Source organism: Spermophilus citellus, assembly GCF_964194105.1.
Source record: "Spermophilus citellus genome assembly, chromosome: 5".
In the NCBI taxonomy this organism is placed as follows: domain Eukaryota; kingdom Metazoa; phylum Chordata; class Mammalia; order Rodentia; family Sciuridae; genus Spermophilus; species Spermophilus citellus.
This window is the reverse complement of record NC_138186.1, coordinates 43220211-43246530: the sequence shown is the minus strand read 5'-3', so window position 1 is coordinate 43246530 and position 26320 is coordinate 43220211. Positions and strand designations below refer to the sequence as shown.

The window sequence follows — 26320 nt, the reverse complement described above, 5'->3', positions numbered from 1 at the left end:
GAACAGGAGCCCGATATGGCATGTTCTAAGGCACCCACAGCTCTTTTCCACAGGTTACTTTCAATCCCAGATCAGTGCACTTCCCAACAATGCTTCCAAACCACAAAATGAAAGTTAGGTAAGATATTGCGCATGTCAGCTTAACACCCAAACTGATCATATATTCCAATGAGCTCTGAAATCAATCTTAAAAGTAGAAGTGTTAAAAACAAGAGTATCACAACAACTTACCAAAAGTGCCATAAAATCCTCTAGGGCCACAGGTTCCCACTCCATACTTCTTAAGAGATGCTAAAGCTGCTGCCTATATTTTAGGAAAAATTTATATTTTAATAATTTATCTAAAAGTATAAAAATCAACATTTTCATGCTTTTTATTCTTTAACCCACACAGTTCCTTATCCTTCCTCTACTTCTCTTCCTTTCTTAGAACTAAGATAATTCTTTTTATTTTAATTTTATTTATATGCGACACTGAGAATTGAAACCAGTGCCTCATACATGCTAGGCAAGTGCTCTACCACTAGCCACAACCCCAGCCCAGGACTAAGACAACTCTAATAGGATGTAAGAAAACTACACGTGTGAAGACTCAGGTGTATGACTTAAAACATGGACAGTTATATTAGCTTGACTCTCAAAACCTGGTTAACCAAATGCCTTTATATTTTTTACATTGTGGATATAAGTCTTTCCTGAAAAATGTTTGCTACTTCACAATCCCAATATTGGGAATAAATCCCTAGCACCTTTCTGACTAATTCAAGTCTGGTTTACTTGGTACTTCGCTGTCACCCACACTAAGCTCTATGAGACATTCTTTTTTTTTTTTTTTTTTTTTTGGTACTGCTGATTGAACAAAGGGGCACTCAACCACTGAGCCACATACCCAACCTTATTTTATATTTTAATTGGAGACAAGGTCTCACTTGAGTTGCTCAGAGCCTCACTACTGTTGAGGCTGACTTTGAACTCATGATCCTCCTGCCTCAGCCTCCAAGCCGCTGGGATTACAGGCATGTGCCCTGCACCTGGCACTATTAGACATTCTCGCTTCCCTTTGTCTAAATCCAGGTTATGGGTCTGTCAAACAAAGCGTAATGGAAAATGCTTACACATCCCTTCTGATAGTCCACACTTACCTTTTATTTTATGTTCTGTTTCTTAAGTCAGTAATGTTATATGTGTCCTGGGGCATTTGGGAACAGGAGCCTGATATGGCATGTTCTAAGGCACCCACAGCTCTGCACACTTCAGCATTATGTGCTACTCACCTTAACCCTAGGATTATCCAGCAATCCAAGAAAATTAAAGGACGCAAAGTTCACACATTCTTTCCCATTCACCACAATGTTGTGGCTTGGAGGGCTAGGAAAAAGAGACAAAAGTGATACGCTTCAATACACATTCATGTCACATATTACCCTAGTGGTAGGCACAACAGAGTAGCGTAGCCATTCTGCCCTACTTGCATACCAATCTTCTCTTTTATTTTTAAGGAGTAAAAGGAAAGTAAAAACTAGACACCTTTCCATAAATTCTATTCTGAGTAACTTACCATGTACTACTTAAATAAAAAAGAAAAATGAGCTAGAATTCCGAGATGGGCAAATGGCAAATCTTTGCTTTGTTTTAAACTTTGCTTAAGAAAGAAGTAGCTAAATAAAGTATCTCAGAAATATCTGGAATTATACAAATAGGCAGGAAACATAAAATGATCAAGATCAAAAGCAAGAATAGGCAGAGTAAGCTATGATTAATGTTTAAAAATAAACAATATCTATAAGAAGTCATGAAAAAAATAATAGGGATTCCCCATCCTTACCCTACCATCTCCCCCCAAATTAGGAAACTGATCCAAGCATGGCTAAGATGGGAGAATGGGTACTTGAGGACCCCCTGGTAAGCCCTCTCCTGAATACACTGAAGTATAAGCCATGCTTCAAAAAATATAGGGTCAAACTACAGGTCATGAACCATTTATTCAAGGACTGTGAGACCATGTTCATTACAACCAGCCTATTTTGACTAAAGGGAACAACAAGAATATAATGGAACAAAGGAGACACAGCCATTGCACAGGGTGAGAGAAAGGACCATGCATGCCAGCAAACTCTGATTTCAGTTTTGTTTCTGTATTAGCCCGTGAACTGGGTCACTCTATAAAATGCACTGAAGCTAGAAAAGACTGAGAATTGTGGCTCCTGTCTCAAATAGAATTGGTAATTTCATGAGAAAAATAACACAAAATACTGGAAAACCAGAGAAGGAAAAGTCAGTCTGAAGTAAATTCACAAAAGCAAACTGACCCATACAAAGGCAAGAAGACTCAGTGAAAATAAAATGGACTGTAGATAGACACCATCTGCATTATGACTGCTGACAGCACTGGATGCTTGGGATGTCACCTGGACTCCATGATCAGGGTCATCACCTTTAAATTAGGGGGAGAATCTCTCTCTTAGGGTAACTGTGATTATAGAAGTGCATGCTCCATAAGAGATACTCTCTAAACATCTCCATTGTTCCATGGGCCTTTGAGGGCTTCTTTCAAATCCAGTGTTATTTACTTTCCTACTTATCAGGGCCTTCTGTGAGTGTCCCCAACTCTTCCCTGATTGTGGAGGTGCTGGCCATCACAAAAAGACAAACAGAAACACCTGAGTAGACAAACCCTTACTAGAGGTTGTTGACTCTGAGAATTTAAGTCATTCCATAAACACTGTAACACAAAAAGAATATAAAATATCAAGAGTAAGTACATCCACAGCTCCAGACTATATAGCCCTAAGCTGCCAGGGGGCAGCATGACATGATGTAGGGCTGGTATTCTGGTCTAGCGCTTAGAGAAGGAAAGGAAAGGAAATCAGCATCCAGTGCAAACTAAAGTCTCCTACCTGTCCTCCATGCAGGCTAGCTGGAATAAGTCAAACAAGGTACTAGACACAGGAATCTTGGAGCTAAAACCCTACACGGTACCTTGCAGAAGCAAGTCAGACCAAAGATACCTTCACAATCAAGGTTTCAGAGGACTTAAAAGGAAGGAAGAGAAAACTCTTCCCAATCACAATCACAACCCTCCCATGAGCAAGAGTCAGCAGACAAAAGAGTACAGAGGGGCGAGCACCTGAGAACTTGAGGTGTCAGAACAAGAAGGCGTTAAGGATCAAAAGCATAAACACAAGGAAAGATTGAGGCACTGTGAACAAAAGGACAGGCAGATAGATGTGTAAAATAACCATATGTAACTTCCAGAAATAAAAATTAAGTGTCAATAAAATTAGAAATCTAAGATACAGATTAAATACCCAGACACTATGGAAAATGAAAGAGCTGAGAAATATAAAGAAATGAAAAAATAGCAATCTGCACATACTGGACATGAAGGATACCAAGAAAAGGTTAAAAGAACATTAGGCACAAGGCTGGGTTGTGGCTCAGTGGTACAGCGCTTGCCTCACATGCGTGAGGAACTGGGTTTGTTTTTCATATAAATAAATCAATAAAGTCCACTGGCAACTAAAAAAAAAAAAAAAAAAAAAACATTAGGCAGATGTTCCAAATAAAACAATGGAGAAGAAAAGGAAAAGGGAAGAGATAACATTTCAAATAGATAACAGCTAAAAAGTTCTCAGAATTCATTTAGGACTGGAATCAGACTGAAAAGGAAAAACCTTAACAGGGTAAGAATAAATTATAGAAAGACACATATAGTCAAACAGCAGAATTCTACCAATAAAGAGAACAATTGTAAAAGCCACTAGGAAAAACAAAAGATGGGCACCAATTAGACTGACATTAGCCTCACCAAAATAGTGACAAAAACGTGATGGTGAAATTTTCCAAGGGCTGTAGGGAAAATACCCATCTAGAACTTATTTCTCTCTGTTACTCAAAAAGGTAAAATGAAAACATTTTTCAGTAAGAGATGAGATTATCTTCTACAAACCCCTACTGAGGGATCTAACAGAGAATATATTTTAGGAAAAAAACATTTTAAGTCCAAAGAAGTTGGATAGATAAAGCAATAAATACAGAGTAGCAAAGAAACTGGTAACAGGTAAAGGTAAGAAGTGGTATTTCACAAAAATAATAATCCAGGAGGGTGTAAACTGGGGGAACTGAAGAATTGGGAATAACCGAGGTAGAGAGTGGAGAAAGTCCCAGTCCTGTTCAGTAAGATGAGAAATTCTGATTAAAAGTTAGACAGAAAATGCTTATGTTAAATATGAGGGTTAAGAAAGAAATGAAGAAAAGTGAGTTGAGAAAATGAGATCAGGAAAACAGAATGCAAGGGGGAAAAAGAAATGAAACCAGTAAAAGCATGGTATTTAAGAAAGATGATGCTCAAAGTAGAATCTACAAGTCATCTGCTCCAATTTTTATCCCTGCAGTAACAGAGAGCCACATAGGTGAGCCCTCAGTCTCTCACATTACCCGGCACTTCTGCAATTACATCAGCTATTTGGGCAACACGAGCAGCAGAGATCAAGAGCTGCCAATCTAACATGTATTCTCTTATTTCTACCCTGCCACCTGGAACAGCAGAGGCATTTTCCAGTTGTTCCCGCAACTAGGTGTGGCCAGTGCTGCCTTAACCAACCTGACAAAGCAAAGCAGAAAGAGGACCTCTTTTCTTTTTTTTTTTTTTTTTTTTTTTTTTTTAGGATTTTAAATTAAACTAGAATAACAAGATTGGCTGTTCTCTAACTTGTTTCTAGTCCAAAACTACTTTTATTTTTTAAAAATTTCATTGGTGACTTATAATTGTATATGCCAGAGGGAGTCAATGCATTGTATTTGCACATGTACGTAACCTAATTTGATCTGCTTACCATTCTGTCTTAGGTGACTTATCAATAGAAGTCACACAACACCTCAAGAGTACAATAGCAGAATGGGAACCTGGGTCCCTGAACATTTGTGCAGCTGTCCCCTCCCTTCACCTGTAGGCAAAGGGAAATTAACAACTATTTTATTCAAACCAGGAAAGTTTGTATTTCCTATTATAAGGAGCAGAACTGAATTCTAACTACTGCCAGAAATGATCTCTATCAATTCTACTTTTAGGTAGTCAAAAGAAACAAATTTCTTCTTTCTACCTCCCTCTTTCCTTCTCTCTGCCTCTCTCTTAGACAGAGGTAAAATAATTTGACATAAATATAGCATAAATTCCCACCCAAATTATATATTCCTTGGAATAAGATTTCATAATGAAAGTATTACACAACCAAGTAAATAAACCTTTAAAACAAAAAGACAACAAAAAACTTTACCACAGGGGTCAAGTATAGGAGTGACAGTGAATAAATATTTGAGACTTGGGTAAAATACTGCAAAATACACAGATTTAAGAAATTATGGATCTCAAGTATTAATGAAGGTGAAAATGACATCTTGAAAATTAATTTTTGAAGTGATTAAAATGATAAATATGGTATCCAAGCTGTCTGTAAAGAATCAGAATAAGATTACTGCATGAAGTAAGGGGAATTGCAATATTTTCAAATAATACTATTTGTACAAAGAGATTTAATATATGTATGATTAAATTAGATAGATTATTTCTGGCTATTTCTTATATATCCATTTAATTTTACATATCAAAGTGGCCAAAAAAATACCTTAAATTTTACTAGGAAAATTATGAATTATCTCATATTTCAGCAGTATTAATATTTATTATACAAATAACTTAGTAATCACAATAAATGTATTCAAACCCCTCAGTTAAAAGATGAAGATACTGGACTGGGGTTGTATCTCAGTGGTAGAGCACTTGCCTAGCACAAGTAAGGCAGTGGGTTTGATTCTTGGCACCACATAAAAATAAACAAAATAAAGTTACTGTGTCCATCTATAACGAAATTGTTGAAAAAAAGACGAAGATACTGATTGGGCTTTTAAAACCCAATTATGTACAAAATAAACAAGAGTAAAGTTGAAAACAAAAGAGAGAATGATAATTATTAATTACTTATTAACTAAATTATTAATTACTTGTTAAAACTAAGCTGGTATAGCTACAGTGCTATCAGACAGACTTTAAGATAAAAAGTATTATTAGAAAAATGAGGAAAGCTGCTACAAGACGACAAAAGGAACATTCAAAACCACTAAAAAATACTGAGCCCTAAGACACCTAGCAACATACTTTCAAACCCACAAGATAAAGATCTGCATATGTAACACACAATATAACTTTAACATTTGCACAAACTCTCAATAAAGACAAAAGTAAATCTCAACAAGAGCACTAGTCTCATTCAGAAAGGATATCATCCACAACACTTTATGATCATAGTCAATAAATTATAAATTACTGAGAAGAACAAAGTTCAGGGAAAACACTTATGCTTTGGTTAAAGGAAAATATCAGAATGAAAATTAGAAAATACTTAGATCTGAATAACACATATATTAAAAATATAGGTTAATAGTATTTGTAAGGGAATTTATAGCCCTCAACACAGATACAGGAGTTTTTAAAGTTTGCCACAAATTCATTTGGCACTAAAACCTGTCCTAAACTGATGATGAACTATTTATTGCTTTTACTTATTCCACTGAGTGCAAATATTCACACGGGATGCTGCCCCAGGCTTCACGAAAAAGTGGTTCTCTAATAAGGAATAAGTACTTCATTATATTTCAAAACCTAAATAATTCTGAATTCTCCACTCTAAAGGTTTTGGAAAACTGACTGTGAATTAGTACTAGAAAACGTTAAAAATGTGTATTTTGTGAGTTCAACTGTATCAGAAAAAGAACAGTGTGAATCTAAAAGATGTAGAAGAAAGTTAAATATCAGGAAGCATCATTCAATTTGAGAAAAATACATGATATATAATGAAATAAAGAAAATTATGAATGCTCTTAATAGAGACAGAAATGATATTTGATAAAATCCAATATTTATTTAAAAATTAAAATTCTTAGAAAACTAAGATCAGAAAAGTATGTTCTCAAACTGAGAAGATAATATATACCCCAGATCTATAAATATTAAGTGGAAATTAATGGAGAAATATTCTGCAACAACAGGAACAAAACAAGAATGCTTGATTTTTTTTATTGCTCATCATATTATTAAAGGCCATACTGTATTATGAGGCAAAAACTATTATCTCTACAAACTTCAAAATTACATGGAAGGATAAGATAAGTAAACTAAACTCAGAAGGAAGAAGGTGGCACATATCAGTAATCCCACCAGAGGCAGGAGGATTTCAAGTTTGAGGCCAGGCAGGATGCTGTCTTTATAATAAAACATAAGATCCTTAGTGAAATTCTGTCTCAAAATAAAATTTAAAAACGGCCAAGAGTATAGCTCAGTGGTAGAGTACTTATCTAGCATGTACGATGCCCTGGGTAGAATACCCAGTAATGCCCAAAAAGAAAAGGGGAAGAAAGTACTTTACACAAAGAAGCAGTAAATATTTCAGACCCTGGTAGTGCTAGATTTGGCACTGGTGCTGATAGGCAAAGAGACATAAGAACACGGAATGCAGGAAATTGTATACATAAAAATACTTGAAAATGAGAGCAGGTGCCCCACAAATTACTAGGTTACACATAAATTTCTCTATTTGGGCAAAGTTAAACTACCAGTACAAGAACGTGAAAAATATTTTTAAAAAGATCCTGTTAGCTTTTTAAAAATATCTTGTGACTTTGGAATTGACTTCTTTAAGTACATAAAAGCCTCCAAATAACAAAACAATGCCACACTGGATGCATTTGACCAAGTCAAAATTAAGGAATTTGTTTTCGTGATACCAAAGTAACAGGTGATAGAGATTTATTATATTATACTGAATCTAAGAGGTCATCAATTATATTTTATCTATCACTATGGAAGAAAAACAATGTCGATTAAAATGAAAGAATATATTTTTGTCATGTAGACCTATTTAGTTTATATTTAACAAAAAGGTTTATTAGTCATTCTTAGATACAGATCTTTGTCATACTGCTTTTATACTTACGGAAAGGAAAATATAATAGATACATCAAAATATACCTAAACCTCTTTATCCAGTTGTCTTTCTCTTCTGCGGAATCATCAGTATGCTGGGTATTCAGCAATATCCTCCTTGTGCTGTCAAGTGTATTTTAGCATTTTTAAAGCACCCCTAGACTACCTATTATTGTTATTGTCTTTCATTCTCAAGTTTTGATGCTAAAATTTTCCTACTGGAACAGTCTCACAGTTTCATCTTTCCCCCAATCAAATTACACGTTTCTATAAAGTAAGTTGTCACTGTCCAAAGGCAACAGGTAGTCTGACAAACTGATATTCAAGCCATGTTTTAGTCACAGCATCCTCTCTTCATCTGCTCAGTGTGGTCAGGCTATTTCTCCAGCCATACGTTGCCTTACTGACCAGCAGTGCATGTGACTTTATAGTAGCACTGACAGTAGGGAGAGCCAAGACCAAGTTCATCAGTACATAGGCAATGACAAACACAATATCTCTAGCCAACAATGACTCATCAATGACTCTCAGCAACTGATAATTCATTCCTACTTCAGAGATCTCAAAATAGGGGAAAAAACCCAAAACGTCTTAAAATCAATGCAATAGAGTACTACATCAAAAAACTAATGATTAAAATCTAAAATGCATGTATAACTTCTGCTACATAAAAGAAGACTGGGAATCCAGCAGAAAAAAATAGGTAAAAGACATGATGAGGCTAATCCATTTTTCAAGATGGCAGAAGAGACAGAGTTGCTAGGACACTTTCCTGGCTGCTCCATGGTGTGAAACCAGGAAAACAGGCAACTTCTTAGAAAGATGGGCGACAAAGAATTTTTAAAAGGGAGACTATACTGGGCTTTAATTCTGGACACCCAAAGTAGATTGGGGATCCAGGAGGTTGGATGTAATAAAATAAGGAAGAAATCCCCAGTGCCACCACAGCTGCAACAGCTGGAGACACCTCCATAAGCAACATGGAAAGAAAAGGGAATAAAGGAAACCACGTTTTTAGGATGCCTGAGGTGTGTCTGAGTATGGAGAGATCAGAGATCAAATACATTGCCTGACTAAACCAAAAGGCTGCTGAACAACATCATTGTGCAGTAAAGAAACCACCTCTCTCCCAGCAGCCTGTGGAAGATAGGAAAGGAACCATTTTGAAGTTGCGGAGCTTAGCAGCTGGAAAGGTTAATTCCTGGCAAACCTGAGTTTAGCCTGAAATACAAGCCTGGTAACCCACTGCACAACTCAGAGTGTGCCTAACTGACCAGAAGAAAATCAAATGTGGAGAGGGGTTTACAGTGGAGAATACTGATCGTGGAAACTAGCACCTGGCCAGGAATTCGAAAAGGTAGGGGTGGGATGTGAGAGACTGAGTTTGGGGACTGAAGACATGAGGAAATGTGGAGTCTGCAGGTGATGGAGTGGACTTAAGAATTAGCTTCTCCACTGCACCAGGAGAACCCAGGGGAGATTCCCCGGGTCTAGTCTTCCAGTGTGGACCAGCAAATGCAGGGCCCTAGTGGTACACAGATTTAAAATCTTCATATCAGTCACCACTCAACAACAACCTAGAGACTTCCTAAGCCTAAACTCCCCCTCCAGGATTCTGTCTATGGGATTTCCTCTTATATACTAGCAACCCCACCCTGAGGGCGAAGCAGGCATCACACTCCAGACACTAACACTGCTGAGAAGGGAAGGTGAGAAATATATGAACTCCAAAGGAAGCAATTCTTTAACTTTTGATCAAGATTTAAAATTTTTTTTTTCTTTTCTGTTTAATTGTGACCTGAATGGCTCATGGAGACCTATACATATTCATTTTTTTCTCCTCACTTCTAGCATTTTGGAAGCCAGTTATTTTTCATTGATCACTATTAAGATGTTTGATTAGTATATTTCAGTTTTATTATTAATATTTTTATTTTTAATTTAAAAATAATAATAATGTTGACTGTAAATGGTCTAAACTCATCAATCAAAAGATAGACTGGCAGACTGAATTAAAAACAAGACCTAACCACATGCTGTCTCAAAGAGACTCAGCTCTTAGGCAAAGACATCCACAAATTTAAGATAAACATCATGCACATGCATCATCTAAATAAGCAAGGCTTTTCATCCTAATTATCAGGAAAGTGATCTTTAAACAGAAGTTAATCAGAATGGATCAAGAACATCATTTCATACTGTTTAAGGAATTATATATCAAGACATAACAACTGTACATATTTTTCCCCCAAACAGTGGAGCACCTACATATATCAAACAAACCCTTCTCAATTTCAAGAATCAAACAGATCACAACAGAATAATACTGGGTGATTTTAACATGCTTCTCTCATCACCAGATAGAATCTCCATACAAAAACTAAATAAAGAAGGTGAGGAACTAAAAAATACAATAAATCATTTAGACTTAAAAGACACAGAATATTTCATCCATCATGCCTGAATATACTTTCTTCTCAACAGCAACAAATATCCTTCTCTAAAACAGACCATATCTTAGGCCACAAAGAAACTCTTAATACCTTGCATTCTATCAGATCATAATAGAAAGAAATTAGAAATCAATAATATAATAAAAAATAGAAGCTACTTCAACACCTGGAGATAAGATCAAGGATTAAATAAAAAAAAATTCTTAGAGGTAAATAAGAATAGCGACATAACATCAAAATCTCTAAGATACTATAAAATTAGTTCTAAGAGGAAAGTTCATTGCATTGAGCTTATTTATTAAAAGAACAGAAAGTCATCAAATAAATAATCTAATATTACACCCCGAAGCCCTAGGAGAAGAACAAATCAACACCAAAAGCAGTCAAAGACAGGAAATAATTAAAATCAGAGCAGAAATCAATGAAATAGAAATAAACAAAAAACAATTTAAATAACCAATGAAACAAAAAGTTCGTTCTTTGAAAAAAATAAATAAAATTGATAAACCCTTAGCCAAGCTAATGAAGAGAAAGAGAGAAAAAACTCAAATTACTAAAATTCATGATGAAAAAGAAATATCACAACAGACACTACTGAATTACAAACAATTCAAAACTACTTCGAAAATTTACATTCCAATAAAATAGAAAATCTTGAAGACATCAATAAACTCCTAGAGATACATGTCCTACCCAAATTAAATCAGGAGGACATAGAACATATAAACAGATCAATTTCAAGTAATGAAACTGAAGACACCATCAAAAGCCTACCAACAAAGAAAGGACCAGGACCAAAAATATTCTCAGCCAAGTTCTACCAGACCTTTAAAAGAAGAACTAACACCAATCCTACAAATTACTCCATGAAATAGAAAAAGAGGGAATCCTTCCAAACTCATTCTATGACGATGTATTACCCTTGATACCAAAATCAGACAAAGACACATCATGGAAAGAAAACTTCAGACCAATATTCCTGATAAATGCAGACATAAAAGTTCTTAATAAAAAGCTGTAAATCACATACAAAAATATACTAAAACAATAATGCACCATGACCAGGTGGGGTTTTTCCCTTGGATGCAAGGTTGGTTCAACACACAGAAATCAATAAATATAATTCATCACATCAACAGACTCAAAGTCAAGAGTCACATAATTATCTCAATAGATGCAGAAAAAGTATTTAAGAAAACACAGCATCTATTCATGATTAAAACACTAGAAAAAATAGGAATGAAAGGATCATACCTCAACACTGCAAGAACTATATATGACAAACTCAAGGCCAACATCATTCTAAATAGAGAAAACGGAAAGCATTCCCTCTAAAACAGGAACAAGACGAGGATGTTTTCTTTCACCACTTCTATTCAACAGTCTTCAAATCTCTAGTCAGAGCAATTAGGTAAAAGAATGAAATAAAAGGGGTATGAGTATGAAAACAAGAGCTCAAACTATTCTTACTTGCTGACAAGAAGATCCTATATTTAGAAGACCCAAAAAACTCCACCAGAAAACTTTTGACAACTCCTAAACAAATTCAGCAAAAGAACATGATACAAAATTAACACCCATAAATCAGTTGCGTTCCTATACACCAGTGATGAATCAACTGAAAGGGAAATTAGGAATAAACAATCTTATTCACAATAGCCTCATTAAAAAAAAAATACTTGGGAATCATTCGAACAAAAGAGGTGAAAGACCTCTACAACGAAAGCTACAGACCACTAAAGAAATTGAAGACCTTAAAAGATGGAAAGATATCTCATGTTCTTGGATAGGCGGAATTAACATTGTCAAAATGCCACACTACTAAAAGCACAATACTGATGAATATATAAAGTGATATATTCATATGAGGGAACAGTAATTAGTCATAAAAATGACTAATATATGCTACAATAGGATGATCACAAGTAAAATGAGCAAGACACCAAATGTTACATATTGTATGATTTATTTTATATGAAATATCCAGAATAGGTAAATAATACAAGTGGATTAATGATTGCCAGGATTGGGTATATGGAGAGGAATAGGAAGGAATGGAGCACGACTGCTAATAGGTTTGGGATATTTTTTTGGAAGTGATGAAAATGTTCTGGAATTAGAAAGTGGTGAGAGTTATATAACTCTTAATATATTAGTTATATAATTAAAGGTTATACAACTTTTAATATATTAAAAAACACCTAATTCAGGGGCTGGAGTTATGGCTCAGCAGTAGAGTGCTTGCCTTGCATGTGCAAGGCCCTGGATCCCATCCTCATCACCACACATAGATAAATAAGAATGAAGTTAAAAAAACAAACAAACAAACAAAAACCACCTAATTGAGCCAGGTAATCCCTGCTACTCCCAGGAGGCTGAGGTAGGTGGATCACAAGTTTGAGGTCAGCATGGGCAACTTAGAAAGATTCTGTCTCAAAGCAAAAAAATAATAAGAAGGGCTGAGGATACAGCTCAATGGTAGAGTACCCCTGGGTTCAATTCCCAGTACCAAAACAAACAACCAACAAACAAAAGAGACCAACTATCCTCCCAAACCACTTAATTATGTAAACTTCAAAATAAAAAATTTTATGTTACATAGTTATTTCAAAATAAAGCTGTTATTTAAAGGAATAAAATCAAGATAAAATATTTATTTATTTTTGTGTCAAGTCAGTACTGAATATAGTTACTGAAAAAATTGAAAAGCAATACACAATTTACCAATAAACAACAAAAAAATCCTTCAATTTTTTTTCTTGTAGTTTTTGCAAACAATTTACATAATATTCTGCATACTAAAAAAGAAGGGATACTAAGGATCACAAAAATTGAGGTGTTTCAACAAATCACTAAAAAATGATAAAATAATCAGTACAATGTGAAAAGTCAAAATAAAAAGCAACTTAAAAATATATAAAGTTCATACTACATCGATCTTTCCCAGGAATCTATTTATATTCTACTAATATAAGAGAGAAAACCAAGACAGAGCAAATAGACAATGCAGGAGAAAGAAAGTAAGTCCTGAGAGAATGGTGACCTGAGATTCCAGGCCACTGTGTGCAGCAGCTGCATTTAACAACCAATCAGGACTGGAGCAGAGTAAGAGTACTCTGGGAAGAAAAAAAGGAAATAAACCCAAGAGATAACTAATGTGTGTGAAAATCCCAAACGGAGATTTATACACCTAGAGGAAACTGAAGAGACAATACAAAGAACCAAACAAATGAGCAAAGAAAAATGACTGACACCAGGGAAAACAGAAGTGTAGGAAAAGAAAATGTAGTCACATAACACTGGCCTAATTAATGAATGATATTACCGTAGTCATTCGATTGTAGACATTAAAAAATTGAAGGACACCTTATAACTAAACTCTGCCAGAGAGGTGGGGCGTGTGGCTGCTGTTAGCTGAGCAGCAGATGTCCTGCTAAGGGCGCCTGGAGAACCGCACCACAGCCAAGGCCCACAGCTGACTATCGCACCTGCTAGAGGAAGGCTGCCTTTTTCTCATCCACACAAAGGCTGGAAAAGAGCTCCTACAGGCTTGGGGAGCAATCTGTTTTTATAAAGCCATTCTCTCTCTCACAATTAGAGGCTATAACAACATGGGAATGAAAGAAAAAACAAAACATGAAATAACAGCATAAGCAAGTTCCTTGGAAAAAGAGGTAAATACAAGGGAAAAAAGCTAAATAGAAAGTGATTCCTTCTAGAAAGTAGAAATCTGGAGTGAGGTAGGATGGTAGATTGCAGTTTTCCTCATTAAAAAAAATTTAAATTATGTACATGAATGACTAGTTATGAGAAGTCATGCTCATTTGAATAGAGGTACAGGACACAAAGGCACTCTTTCAGCTCTGAATATTAAGTGTTAGCTAATGCATTAAGAAAATCAAAACTATCTTAAGATTTCATCTCACTCCAGTCAGAATGGCACTGAATATTAAAAACAGCATACTATAGGGACATAGCCATATCAATGTTTATAGCAGCACAATTTACAATAGCTAAACTGTGAAACCTAGATGCCCTTCAGTAGATGAATGGATAAAGAAAATGTGGTATATATATATATATATATATACAATGGAGTACTACTAAGTATTAATAGAAAATAAAATCACAGCATTTGCAGGTAAATGGATAGAACTGGAGAATATAATGCTAAGTGAGGTTAGCCAATCCCCAAAAACCAAATGCTGAATGTTTTCTCTGATATAAAGATGCTGATTCAGAATGGGGTTGGAGGTAAGGGAGCATGGGAGGATCAGACAAATTCTAGATAGAGCAAAGGGGGGGGGGGCATGGGAGTAGAAAAGATGATGGAATGAGATGGATATCATTACTCTAAGTACATGTATGAAGACAGGAATGGTGTGAATATAGTTTGTATACAACCAGAGATATGAAAATTTGTGCTCTATATGTATAATATACATTGTAATGGATTCTGCTGTCATATATAACAAATCAGAACAAAAAATAATTAAAAAAAAAAAAGAAAAGAAAAGGAATAGGAAAAAGATGCTACTCATGATACAAAGGAAAACTATGGGTACCTAGAGACGAATCTATTGAAAAAGTACGCACTTTGGCAAACATAACCAGAGAAAACCAAGTTCAAGTTCTTCAAATAGCAAAACCAATTTACCCTGAAACAATGTTATAGTTGAGAGCAGGATGGTCTTTTGAAACAGGAGAAACAAGAGGTTCCGGTTGCCATTCTTCGATCAATTCTTCCTGTTCCTACAGGAGAAAAGGGTTACAACTCAGCACTGTCATTTCACACAGTCTTCAGCAATCTCTAAGCTACAGGTGTAGCCAGGCACAGTGGTGCACACCTGTAATCCTAGTGACTCTGGAGGCTGAGGCAGAAGGACTGTAAGTCCAAGACCAGCCTTAGCAACTTAGTGAGGCCCTTAGTAACTTAGTGAGATTCTGCCTCAAATAAAACAGTAAAAAGGGCTAGGGATGTGGCTCAATGGTTAAATACCCCTGGGTACAACCACCAATATCAAAAAACAAACAAACTCTCCCCTACCAAACTATAGGTTGTAATGGAAATTCATAATGAATTCACTATTAGAGATAACCTACATAGCTATTGTGGCTAGAATGAAAACAGAATCATTTCTGAATTTTATGTACTTTGTCCTTATTCCTTCCTTATCACAAGCTAAAGGTTCTATGGATGACTGATATTTAAGAAAATTTCATTTCTATGGTCAGGATTTTTTTTTTCTCCCTTACCATATACAACACATCAAGATTCCATTTTAGATGGGCGTAGGTAGGATTCTAACTCCAAATGTCCTTTGTAAAGTCCTCAGGGAGAACTTTCCCAGGGTTCAGAAATAGTTTAGCTTTTCTCAAGGAACTCATAATCTTTATATAAACTATTATAAAATACAATAGTTTTTCAGACTACTGCTTTCTCCCAGAAAATACAGGAATATAACTTTGGATACTGACTTTATCCCAAACTTTCCCAATATTTTGCCTATGGTGACATTTCATTCGTCTTAATTTCCTTACGTTTCAGAAGATATTTTAACATATCCTGTAGAGCTGAGGCACCACAATTCCTTTTGAGAGAGATGTAGCAATTACAATCATAACAAAACAAAACATGTTTCTTACCTTGACTGTAAGATCAGATCGTTCTTGTAATTTGTAAGTTTTAGAGAAAAGAAGTCTGATTATCCAGAGTATCAGAATTCCTTCCAAAATAAGATGATAAGCAGGGGCCTAGAAGAAAAACATAAAAGTGAAATAGAAAGCTTCAGCTTTTCAAATCTCTTTAGGACTGAAAATGAAATTTTAAAAATCTGACACAGAATCCCAATATTTACAACAGTATAAACTATCAGATCCTTCATGTTAATTTCAATTTTTACTGGTAGGAAATGACTAACAAAATATTTCAGTTTAATAACCCTTCTATCACCTCCATCGATCTACTCCAAGAGAAGCTAACAGAGTGATGTGGAAACCAGTTGCCACAATCTCTCTCTGTTCTTCTGCTTAACTGTATGTTTTCAGTCCAGGCTGACTTTCCTGTGGAAGATTTCAGATATTAATTACATCCTCAATTGGTTAGTTATGGGGTTCTGTACTCCAACACGTTGTTATTGGAAAAATCATTTCAAAAAAGTATTTAGAATTGTAAGCTAAATTACTTTCAAGCATTAGACTGAGTGACAATGATTCAATACAATTTTAAAAATGAATACACCAGAAATTGGAGACTGGAAAACTGCTGGCAAATTCACATATAAACTTTGAAGTCACGGCACAAATAATTTTAAAACTACATACACTCTATATACACACTCACACTCTCTTTTTAGATATACCATAGAAGCCTCCCCCAATATTACAAAGGACAAAGCAACCGGCCACAAGAACTGGTCTCTTCAAGACAATTTTAAAAAATTGCTGATTCTCCCTGAAACGTAATTTATTCAGTAACAAGTCTAAATATCCTTTTAGTTTTCTCAAGGACTAGAATTTAGCAGGTAGAGAGTCCATCCCACAAAGAAATCACTCTAAATGAGAAACTATCAGTCTAGTGAATTAATAAAATTCACAAATGCCACTTCTTTTCCTCCTCAAGAAATGTTCAGAGCTCCATGTGCTTAGTGATCACTGCCCTGAACAGACCCGAGAGACCCAGCAGAGCGTCCAGTTGTTCAGTGGACATTCTCTGAAACGGGTATTCTCATCTTTCATATGATCTCCACATCGCAAACAGCCAGCCCTTGAGGAACTCATTCTCTACCTAACATCTATTAAGAGACCTAAGTCGACGAGACGGACCATGGGATGACAATCGAGCTGATGGGCCTGAGTCCTCAGTCAGCAGCCTCTTTTCTCACCCACCCCGCCCCGTCCCCGTCAAGACAGGCTCCAGTCTCACAGGGCTCTTCCGAGCGGGCGCTCCGCCTTCTCCGGCGCCTCCTTCCCCGGCCCCGGACCGCGCTGGCCCACGGCACTCGCGCCCACACCGGTCACCCCTCCGTCCCACTCTGGTTTTCCCGGGCCCGCCGTTTCCCTCGGCCCCCTGCTCCTTTCCCGCGCCCCGAGGAGCCGGAAAACTGCGGCTCAAATCAAAACCTTCCGTCCGGGCCCGGCGGGTCCCTGCCCACAGCCCACGCTCGGCCGCCGGGACGGGGAGCTCCAGAGTCCTCTCAGCCAGGAACGCAGAGTCGGGCGGGACCGGGTCGGCCCAGCCGAGGCCTCCGACCGCAAGTCCACACGCACCGCGCCACCCTCCCCAGGGCCGGGGTTTCGTGGGCCTCCCGGCCCTCGGAGCCCACCTCAGTAGAGAGCCTGCACCATCTCCACCAGGACCCACTGCTCGGCGGCGGTCGCCATGGTCGGCCCCGGAGCTTCCTTCCGGAAGGCGGGTCACCCGGACGTCAAAGAGCGCGCGGCGCGGCCTAGTGACGTCTTGATGCCCAGCACCTCCTGGCGCCGGCGCACTGAGCCGAAGGAGGCCTGCGGGAGCGAAAGGGAGGGGTGGGGCGGGGGCGGAGGGAGAAGGGCCTCTGGCTGGAGGGGAGGGGCCTGGAGGGGGAGGAGCTTGCCCGGGCGTGGGCGGACGGAGGGCGGACCGGTTTCTGCCTCCGTGTGAGCCTGCAGTGGGTGCCACACAGAGAGGTCGCCGCATAATTCTCCACTCCTCAACTACCTGAGTCTTTCGGGAATGCATCCTCGTTTTTGAAAAACCCCAGAAATCAGAAGGTATCAGTAACCCATTATTGCAGCAAACCTGTAATTCTAACTGCAGAATTCCATAGTACTCACTTAAATCCAGCTTGAGAAGCTTTCTGTGGTCTAACCAATGCTTTCACCTAAAGATGAAGCTCTCCATGGGCTCCAACACGTGCCACAAGCCCCACAACCCAATGTTCTACAACAGTCAGTCTTAGACTCTATCCTGCATTAGAATCCTGTAGCAAACCTCTGATGCTGTAAGGAGACTAAGGCCTATGTATACCTCATAGCATAAGACAGGCCATTATGCATTCTGAAGATATGGGACCAAGGCTATTGAGTTTAGAAATAACAGTACTGTCCACAATTGCCCTGTGGGAGTGGGAATGGTCCCATTCATGTTCTGCAGCTCCAGACTGAAACTGCGACCACCAGCAGCAATTTTTCCACCAGACCTTGGGGCAGCATCATTCATGTCCTAGAGCTCCAGTATCACTGGCCCCAGAAGGACCCACACTTACCATATGGGCCTAGGAATGGTGCCTTTCAAATCCCATGATTTTGAGTCTATAGATAATGATGCCAAAATCCTTGGTGTCACCTGTGCTCAACATCTCCTTTGAATCCAAAGTCCTGGGATAACAATTTCTGGTGCCAGACATACTGGTATCGCCCATGCTAATACTGCAGTACCTGGAAAAGATCCTTTCCATTCCCTGTGGCTACAAACCTGCAGCTTCCATACCTCAAGTCCAGGGATAGCCTGTACCATCCCAAGGTCTTTAGGAAAGTCTCTTTCATGTTGCATGACTCCAGCACTAATGCTGCCAGTGTTGCACACCTCCAGTGACTGGATGGTTCTCTCTGCCTCCTACAACCATGGAACTACAGTCGCCACTATCACAAGATCCTACCCCATCAAAACTAGACTCAGTGAAGCCTGATGACACACACTACAGGAAACCCAAATCCATTGCAAATTTGCACCATTATCTTTAAGAATTGCTGTAGCCTAGACTGTTGAGGGGCTCAAAGACATTTCTGAAATTGATTACAGCTGAAGTTTATAATTCTGAGCGTACATAGAGCAAAACCGAAGCCCCAATTCAACTGACAACCTATATCACACATAAACGAAAAAATATTATTCCTATGAAAGCTACTAAATAAAACAGGAAGAAGCACCTGTTACACAAGATACACAGACATCAAGTAGGGGCCCAAGAAACATGAAAAAGCAAGGAAGCATGCCACTTCCAATGGAACACAGTTCTTCAGAAATACATACCAATTTAAAGTAAATCTATGGAATTCCAGCAAAGAATTTAAAGCAATGATCTTAAGGAAACACAAAAAACAGGAGAATACAGATAATACAATAAAATGAGAAGAAACGATGCATGATACGAATGTCATGAATATTAACAAAGTGAGAGAAATCATTGAAAAAAATCAATCAGAAAACTTGGAAATGAAAATTTCTATCAGTGAAATAAAGAATGTAATTGAGAGCTTCTTCGGCAAACTAGATCCAGCAGAAGAAAGAATTTACTAACTTGAGGACAGGTATTTTAGAAAGCCTACTAAAACAAAGGAAGAAAAAGTAATACTTTTTTAAAAAATAAAGAAAAATAAAAGGTATGAAGAAAGTCAAGAAGATATATAGAACACTATTAGTGAAAAAGTATTCATATTATATGAGTTGTAGAATAAGAAAAAAAGGAAAAAATGAATCAAAACCACCTTTAATTGAACTAATAGCAAAAAATCCCACATTTTCAAAGGGATATGGACATCAGGAATCAAAAAGCTCAAAGGACATCAACTAAACTCAACCCTAGAAGACATTTTTAAAGGAACATTATAGTCAGACTTTCAAAAGTACCAGCCAAAGAGAAAATAAAAAAACAGGAAGAAAATTGTGTCAAGTCACATATAAAGAAATCCTGGTTAGAATAAAGGCAGATTTCTTGGCAGAAATCGTGTAGGCCATAAGACAACATGATGACATCTTCAAAGTCCTGAAGGATAAAAAAAACCCTGAAAACTAAGAATACTATGTCCCACAATACTATTCTTCAGAAATGAAGTGAAATAAAACACTTCTCAGGTAAGGAAAAACGGAGGAAATTTTCCAGAGGTGGAAAGGAAGAAAGGATATGTAAAAATGTCAGAAAGCAACAAAATGACAGAGTAAGTTCACACCATATTGATAATAATTTTGAATATGAATGGATTAAATTCTCCAGTCAAAAAAAGGTTGGTCAAGGGATTAAAAAAGCAAGTTCCAATTATATGTCCCCTAAAAGAAGTTCACTTTACTTCACTAAATAAGATACACACAACAGACTAAAAAGGAAGGTTTGAAGAAAGATATTCTGCAAAAATCAAAAGCAAGCAATAACAGCTCAAATCATATCAAATAGAAGAAAAATTAAATCAAAAATTATAAAAAAATATGAAGAAAGTCATTATATATTAAAAGAATAAATTCAGCAAGAAGAGATGATTATCATAAGTATAATATTATTACATCTAAAGAGAGAGACAGATTTCAATACCATAATAATTGTTGAAATAAATATCCCACTTTCCTCAATAACCAAGCCATTCATACAGAGAATTAGTAAAGATACATCAGAACTAAACCATATTTTAAATGACTTTGACCTGAAAAACAGTTACAGAACATCCCATCCAATACAGCAATATACATATACTTCTCATCAGCAAATGGAAAAAAACCTCCAGGTTAAATCATATGCTGGTCTTAAAAAGTATTTTAAAAATTGAAATTCTGTCATATATTTTCCAAGGGCTAAATGGAATAAAACTAGAAATAGACAAGTACAACGGGAAAAATTCAATTAAATCAAAATTCAACAACATACTCCTAAATAACCAATGGGGCATTGAAGAGAGTAAAAATGAAAAAAAAAATTCTTGAAATGAAAACATAAAAATTTGTGTACTACAACAAAAGTAGTACTAAGAGGGAAACTTATAATAATAAATGAAAACAACAGAAAATAGAAAGATTTCAAATAAACACCCTAATGATACACCTCAAGTACTTATAAAAGAACAAACCAAATGTAAAATTATTCAAACGAAAAATAAAGATCAGAGCAGAAATAAAGTAAAAATTTAAAAGACTATACAAAATATAAATGAAGCAAACATTGCTTTTTTAAAAAAAAGATAAAATTGACAACTATTTAGCTAGGTAAACAAAAACAATAAAGAAAGAAAAAGAAAAGCCCAAATAAATAAAATCAGAGGTATAAAAAGGAGATCTTACAACTGATTCCATGAAATAAATTGATCATAAAAAAAAACTACTATCAATAATCGGATGCTAGAAAACTGGAAAACCTGAAAGAAATGAACAAATTCCTAAACATATGCTCCCTAAAATGATTGCATCAAGAAGAAATAGAAAATCTGAACAGACCAATAATGAGTAATGAGATCAAAACAGTGATTTAAAATCTCCCATCAAAGAAAAGTCCAAGATGTGATGGCTTTTTGACTGAATTCTATAAAACATTTAAAGAAGAATTAATTGGCCCGGCCGCCGCCATTGTCGCGCTCGGAGCCCCTCAGCGCAGGCGGCCGAGGCGGAGCCAGCGGCGGCGGGATGGCGGACGCTGACGAGCCCGAGGTGGTCGGGGCCGCTGGCGACGACAGCCCTCATCAGCTGCCCGCAGAGTCTCAGGGCGAATCGCGGCGAGAATCGCTCCCCCCGGAGCCGGAGAAGCAGCCTCCGCAGCACAGCAGTAGCTCCAATGGCGTTAAAATGGAGAATGATGAATCAGTGAAAGAAGAAAAATCTGACTTAAAAGAAAAATCTTCAGGAAATAAGAAGGCCAATAGATTTCATCTTTATTCAAAAGACAAGAATTTGGGCACTGGAGAAAAGAAGGGTCCAAATCGTAACAGAGTTTTCATTAGCAACATCCCGTATGACATGAAATGGCTAGCTATTAAAGATCTAATGAGAGAAAAAGTTGGTGAGGTTACATACGTGGAGCTCTTTAAGGATGCGGAAGGAAAATCAAGGGGTTGTGGTGTTGTTGAATTCAAAGATGAAGAATTTGTAAAGAAAGCACTAGAAACTATGAACAAATATGATCTTAGTGGAAGACCCCTTAATATTAAAGAGGATCCTGACGGAGAAAATGCTCGTAGGGCATTGCAACGAACAGGAGGATCATTTCCAGGAGGACATGTCCCTGATATGGGATCGGGGTTGATGAATTTACCACCTTCCATTCTCAATAATCCAAACATTCCTCCTGAGGTTATCAGTAATTTGCAGGCTGGTAGACTTGGTTCTACAATTTTTGTTGCTAATCTTGACTTCAAAGTTGGTTGGAAGAAGCTAAAGGAAGTGTTCAGCATAGCTGGAACTGTAAAGCGGGCAGATATTAAAGAAGACAAAGATGGAAAGAGCAGAGGAATGGGCACTGTCACTTTTGAGCAAGCAATTGAAGCAGTTCAAGCAATTTCTATGTTCGATGGGCAGTTTTTATTTGATAGACCTATGCATGTGAAAATGGATGACAAGTCTGTCCCTCATGAAGACTACCGTTCACATGATAGTAAAACACCACAATTACCACGTGGTCTTGGAGGTATTGGAATGGGACTTGGTCCAGGTGGACAGCCTATTAGTGCTAGCCAATTGAACATAGGTGGTGTAATGGGAAATTTAGGTCCAAGTGGTATGGGAATGGATGGTCCAGGTTTTGGAGGAATGAATAGAATTGGAGGAGGAATTGGGTTTGGTGGTCTGGAAGCAATGAATAGCATGGGAGGATTTGGTGGAGTTGGCCGAATGGGAGAGCTATACCGTGGCGCGATGACTAGTAGCATGGAGCGAGATTTTGGACGTGGTGATATTGGAATAAATCGGGGCTTTGGAGATTCCTTTGGTAGACTTGGCAGTGCAATGATTGGAGGGTTTGCAGGAAGAATAGGAGCTTCTAACATGGGTCCAGTAGGATCTGGAATAAGTGGTGGAATGGGTGGCATGAACAGTGTGACTGGAGGAATGGGGATGGGACTAGACCGCATGAGTTCCAGCTTTGATAGAATGGGACCAGGTATAGGAGCTATACTGGAAAGGAGCATCGATATGGATCGAGGATTTTTATCGGGGCCAATGGGAAGCGGAATGAGAGACAGAATAGGCTCCAAAGGCAACCAGATATTTGTCAGAAATCTGCCTTTTGACTTGACTTGGCAGAAACTCAAAGAGAAATTCAGTCAGTGTGGTCATGTAATGTTTGCAGAAATAAAAATGGAGAATGGAAAGTCAAAAGGTTGTGGAACGGTCAGATTTGACTCCCCAGAATCAGCTGAAAAAGCCTGCAGAATAATGAATGGCATAAAAATCAGTGGTAGAGAAATTGATGTTCGCTTGGATCGTAATGCATAATTTCAAACCACGGTTGGAACATTCCTTCATCTGTTTTGCTGAATCTACTAGTAAAAGTCATTTTTTTAGTAATACTGTATGCTTACAAAAGCTGTAAAAATGAACTTTTAAAATTCCCACCAGCTTTTAACAGTATAATGTTAAAAATATACTGTGATTTTTGTTAATCTCAAGTTTGGGTTTCCTAAAGACAGCAAGTCTGGTCATTCAGTTTAAATGAATGGTTATACTGTTTTTAATGAAATAAGCCATTTTCTTGTTGTTTTCAGTATGACATAGTAGTGTTTGTTCTAGTTTCCCCAGCCTTTATCAACTTATTGTAAGGTAAATGATAAATGGTTTTTTCATAACTTGTGTTTTATAATATGTAATTGTTCATGAAAAGAAAGGGCTCAGACAAATTAGGATGTGATTTTGGTTGGTTTTAAATTGCTTTTCTGTGGTGATAAAGAATTACTATTAAGTAAGTTTTAGATTCTGAAATTTAGGATGTTTTTATTTGACTTAAATGAAGAAATGGGTTTTTCCTTCTCTACCACCCCCACCATTCACATTTTCCACATTAACACTATTAAGAATAATCAATCTCCACAGCCCCTTATTTTATTATTTCCAATAATTCCAAGTTCATATAGAACTGATAATGAAGCAAGCCCAATGTATAATAACAGGCAGACAGCTCCCAACCTTCTGTCTAATTTCCAACCATTAAAGTGAACTGCTAAAAAAAGAAAAATAATGGAAATGTTAAGAGAAATGGTTATGTAAGTGAGTCCTTTGCTGTTTACTTCTACAGGAGCTGATTCATTTATAAAAGCAGTTTTAATAAGCCAGGGAACACCTAGGCATAGCATATCAAACACATTGGATCCTACAATGTTAGACATAGCCATGTCTCCTTTACCTGCAAAAGAAAAGCATGTTGTTAAAATGTGCATATAATACTGTTTTATTAATAATCTTCATAAGAAAAAAACACTGGATACTTTTTTGTTGTTGGTAGTTTTGGAAAATTGTTAGAGCAAGTCTTATTGAATTTGTATTTTTAAATTTTTCTTGGGTTAGTATTTAAGTTTAACATTTATTTAATAATGATTATCTTTATTTATTAAACCATTTTCAATAAGATATGTAGCTTACTCGTTGCTTTTCATTTTAATTTAGTTAATTACCATTTAATGCACAATTCATTTAATCATTTGGGGAATTAGATTGAATGAAATTAATTTGCTATGTTATAATAAACTTGTCCCTTGAGTCAATTTTTTTTTCTTCAAAAGTATGTTACTGAAGAAATAAATATTTTTCACATTAAAAAAAAAGAATTAATTGTAATTCTTCTCAAAATATTCCAAAAAAATGGATAAGATAGGAACTGTACCAAACTCTTTGTATTACTCTATACTTAAACAAGGACACACACACACACACACACACACACACACAAAAGAATACTTTAGATCCATATATTTAATGGATATGTATGCAAAATAAAATACTCAATAAAATACCAGCAAATGGAACCCAACAGCATTGAAAAAAGATTATTGACCATGATTAATTGGAATTTATCTGAGGGATGCAAGAATGGTTCAACACCTTTCACAAAGCACAACTAAAGCACCTATTTGCAACTCAATTCAATAAATGTAATACACCATTATCAACAAATGGAAGGACAAAAATCATGTGAATATCTAAGTAGATGCAGAAAAAGCATTTGCTAAAAGTTCAACATCCCTTTAGGATAAAAATTGTACCAAAGTAGGTATAGAAGCAATATATTTCAATATAATAGAGGGTATATATGGCAAACTCACTAGTCAACTTAACATTGAATAGGGATAAACTGAAAACTGTTCCTCTAAAACCTGTAGTACGACAACTATTTCCACTTCTGCCACTCTTACTCAGTTTAGTACTGGAAATCTTAGCCAGAGTAATCAGGCAAGAGACAATAGAAATAGAAAGACATAATGTCAAATTATTCCTCATAGTAAAAGATATGATTCTATATATTTAAAAAAATAAACTATTCCACTAGAACACCACTGGAACTGATAAATGAATTCAATAAAGTTGCAGTACACAAAATCAACACACCAAAATAAGTATCTCTTTTGTACACCAATCATGAGAATGCTCAGAGAGAAACCAAGAATGAAATCCCATTTTTGACAGCTGCAAAAATATAGTACAATGTCTAGGAATAAATTTTGTCAAGGAGAGGAATTTATGACAGAGTGAACCTGGAGAGCAACACTCAATTCCTCCATGGCCAGAAACAAAGCAGAGAAAGAACAGCTGACCAGACAGCTGAGTGACAGAGCAAACACCATAAAACTCAATATGGGACAGTTTGAGACTTATGGGGAATTGAATTTTTTAATGAACCAGAAAATAAGGACAGAAATCCTTGACTCCAATCTCTGACCAGGTCTGTTGAATGGGAAAGGGTAACATAGAAGGAGAGGGGGAAAATTGCCTGTAATTTTACTTCCTTAACAAGATTTGCTTTAAAAAAGGCAGATCAAGTTAAAACAGGACAGGAGCTGCATATAAGGTGAAGAAGATCACACAGTTTAACCCAAATTGTAGGCTGAAAACTATACCAAACAGGACATCCATTCAGTAGAATCCACAGCTAGCTAGTCTCCTATGAAGAAATTAAAGCAATAAATCTTCTCCCCACCTGTAGTGATAAATAAAACCAGAGGAAAC

General features: G+C 36.8%; 1 protein-coding gene and 1 pseudogene across 3 annotated transcripts in view; one reads left to right on the top strand and one right to left on the bottom strand.

Moving 5' to 3' along the window:
- LOC308649351 (serine palmitoyltransferase 1-like) overlaps window positions 1–18151 on the bottom strand; it is a 42784-nt pseudogene extending 24633 nt beyond the window's left edge. The window contains exons 1-5 of the transcript in view: window positions 17357–18151; window positions 16078–16185; window positions 15089–15183; window positions 1275–1368; window positions 232–304 (exon numbers count right to left, since the gene is read on the bottom strand). The product of the transcript in view is annotated as a serine palmitoyltransferase 1-like (transcript). The remainder of the gene's footprint in view (window positions 1–231; window positions 305–1274; window positions 1369–15088; window positions 15184–16077; window positions 16186–17356) is intronic.
- Window positions 18152–21770: 3619 nt separating this feature from the next.
- On the top strand, window positions 21771–24813 carry LOC308648822 (myelin expression factor 2-like). Of its 2 annotated transcripts, XM_081293867.1 has the most exons (2): window positions 21771–22883; window positions 22935–24813. In XM_081293867.1, the coding sequence occupies exons 1-2, from the start codon at window positions 21797–21799 to the stop codon at window positions 23597–23599; spliced, it is 1752 nt and encodes a 583-aa protein (XP_081149993.1). In that variant the 5' UTR covers window positions 21771–21796; the 3' UTR covers window positions 23600–24813. The 2 variants fall into 2 exon arrangements, with proteins under 2 accessions (XP_081149993.1, XP_081149992.1); XM_081293866.1 differs by having other exon boundaries at window positions 21771–24813.
- Window positions 24814–26320: the final 1507 nt, after the last annotated feature.

Bases quoted from the DNA above. Each gene is read 5' to 3' on its own strand.
- LOC308648822 (XM_081293866.1), top strand. From the start codon at position 21,797: ATGGCGGACGCTGACGAGCCCGAGGTGGTCGGGGCCGCTGGCGACGAC.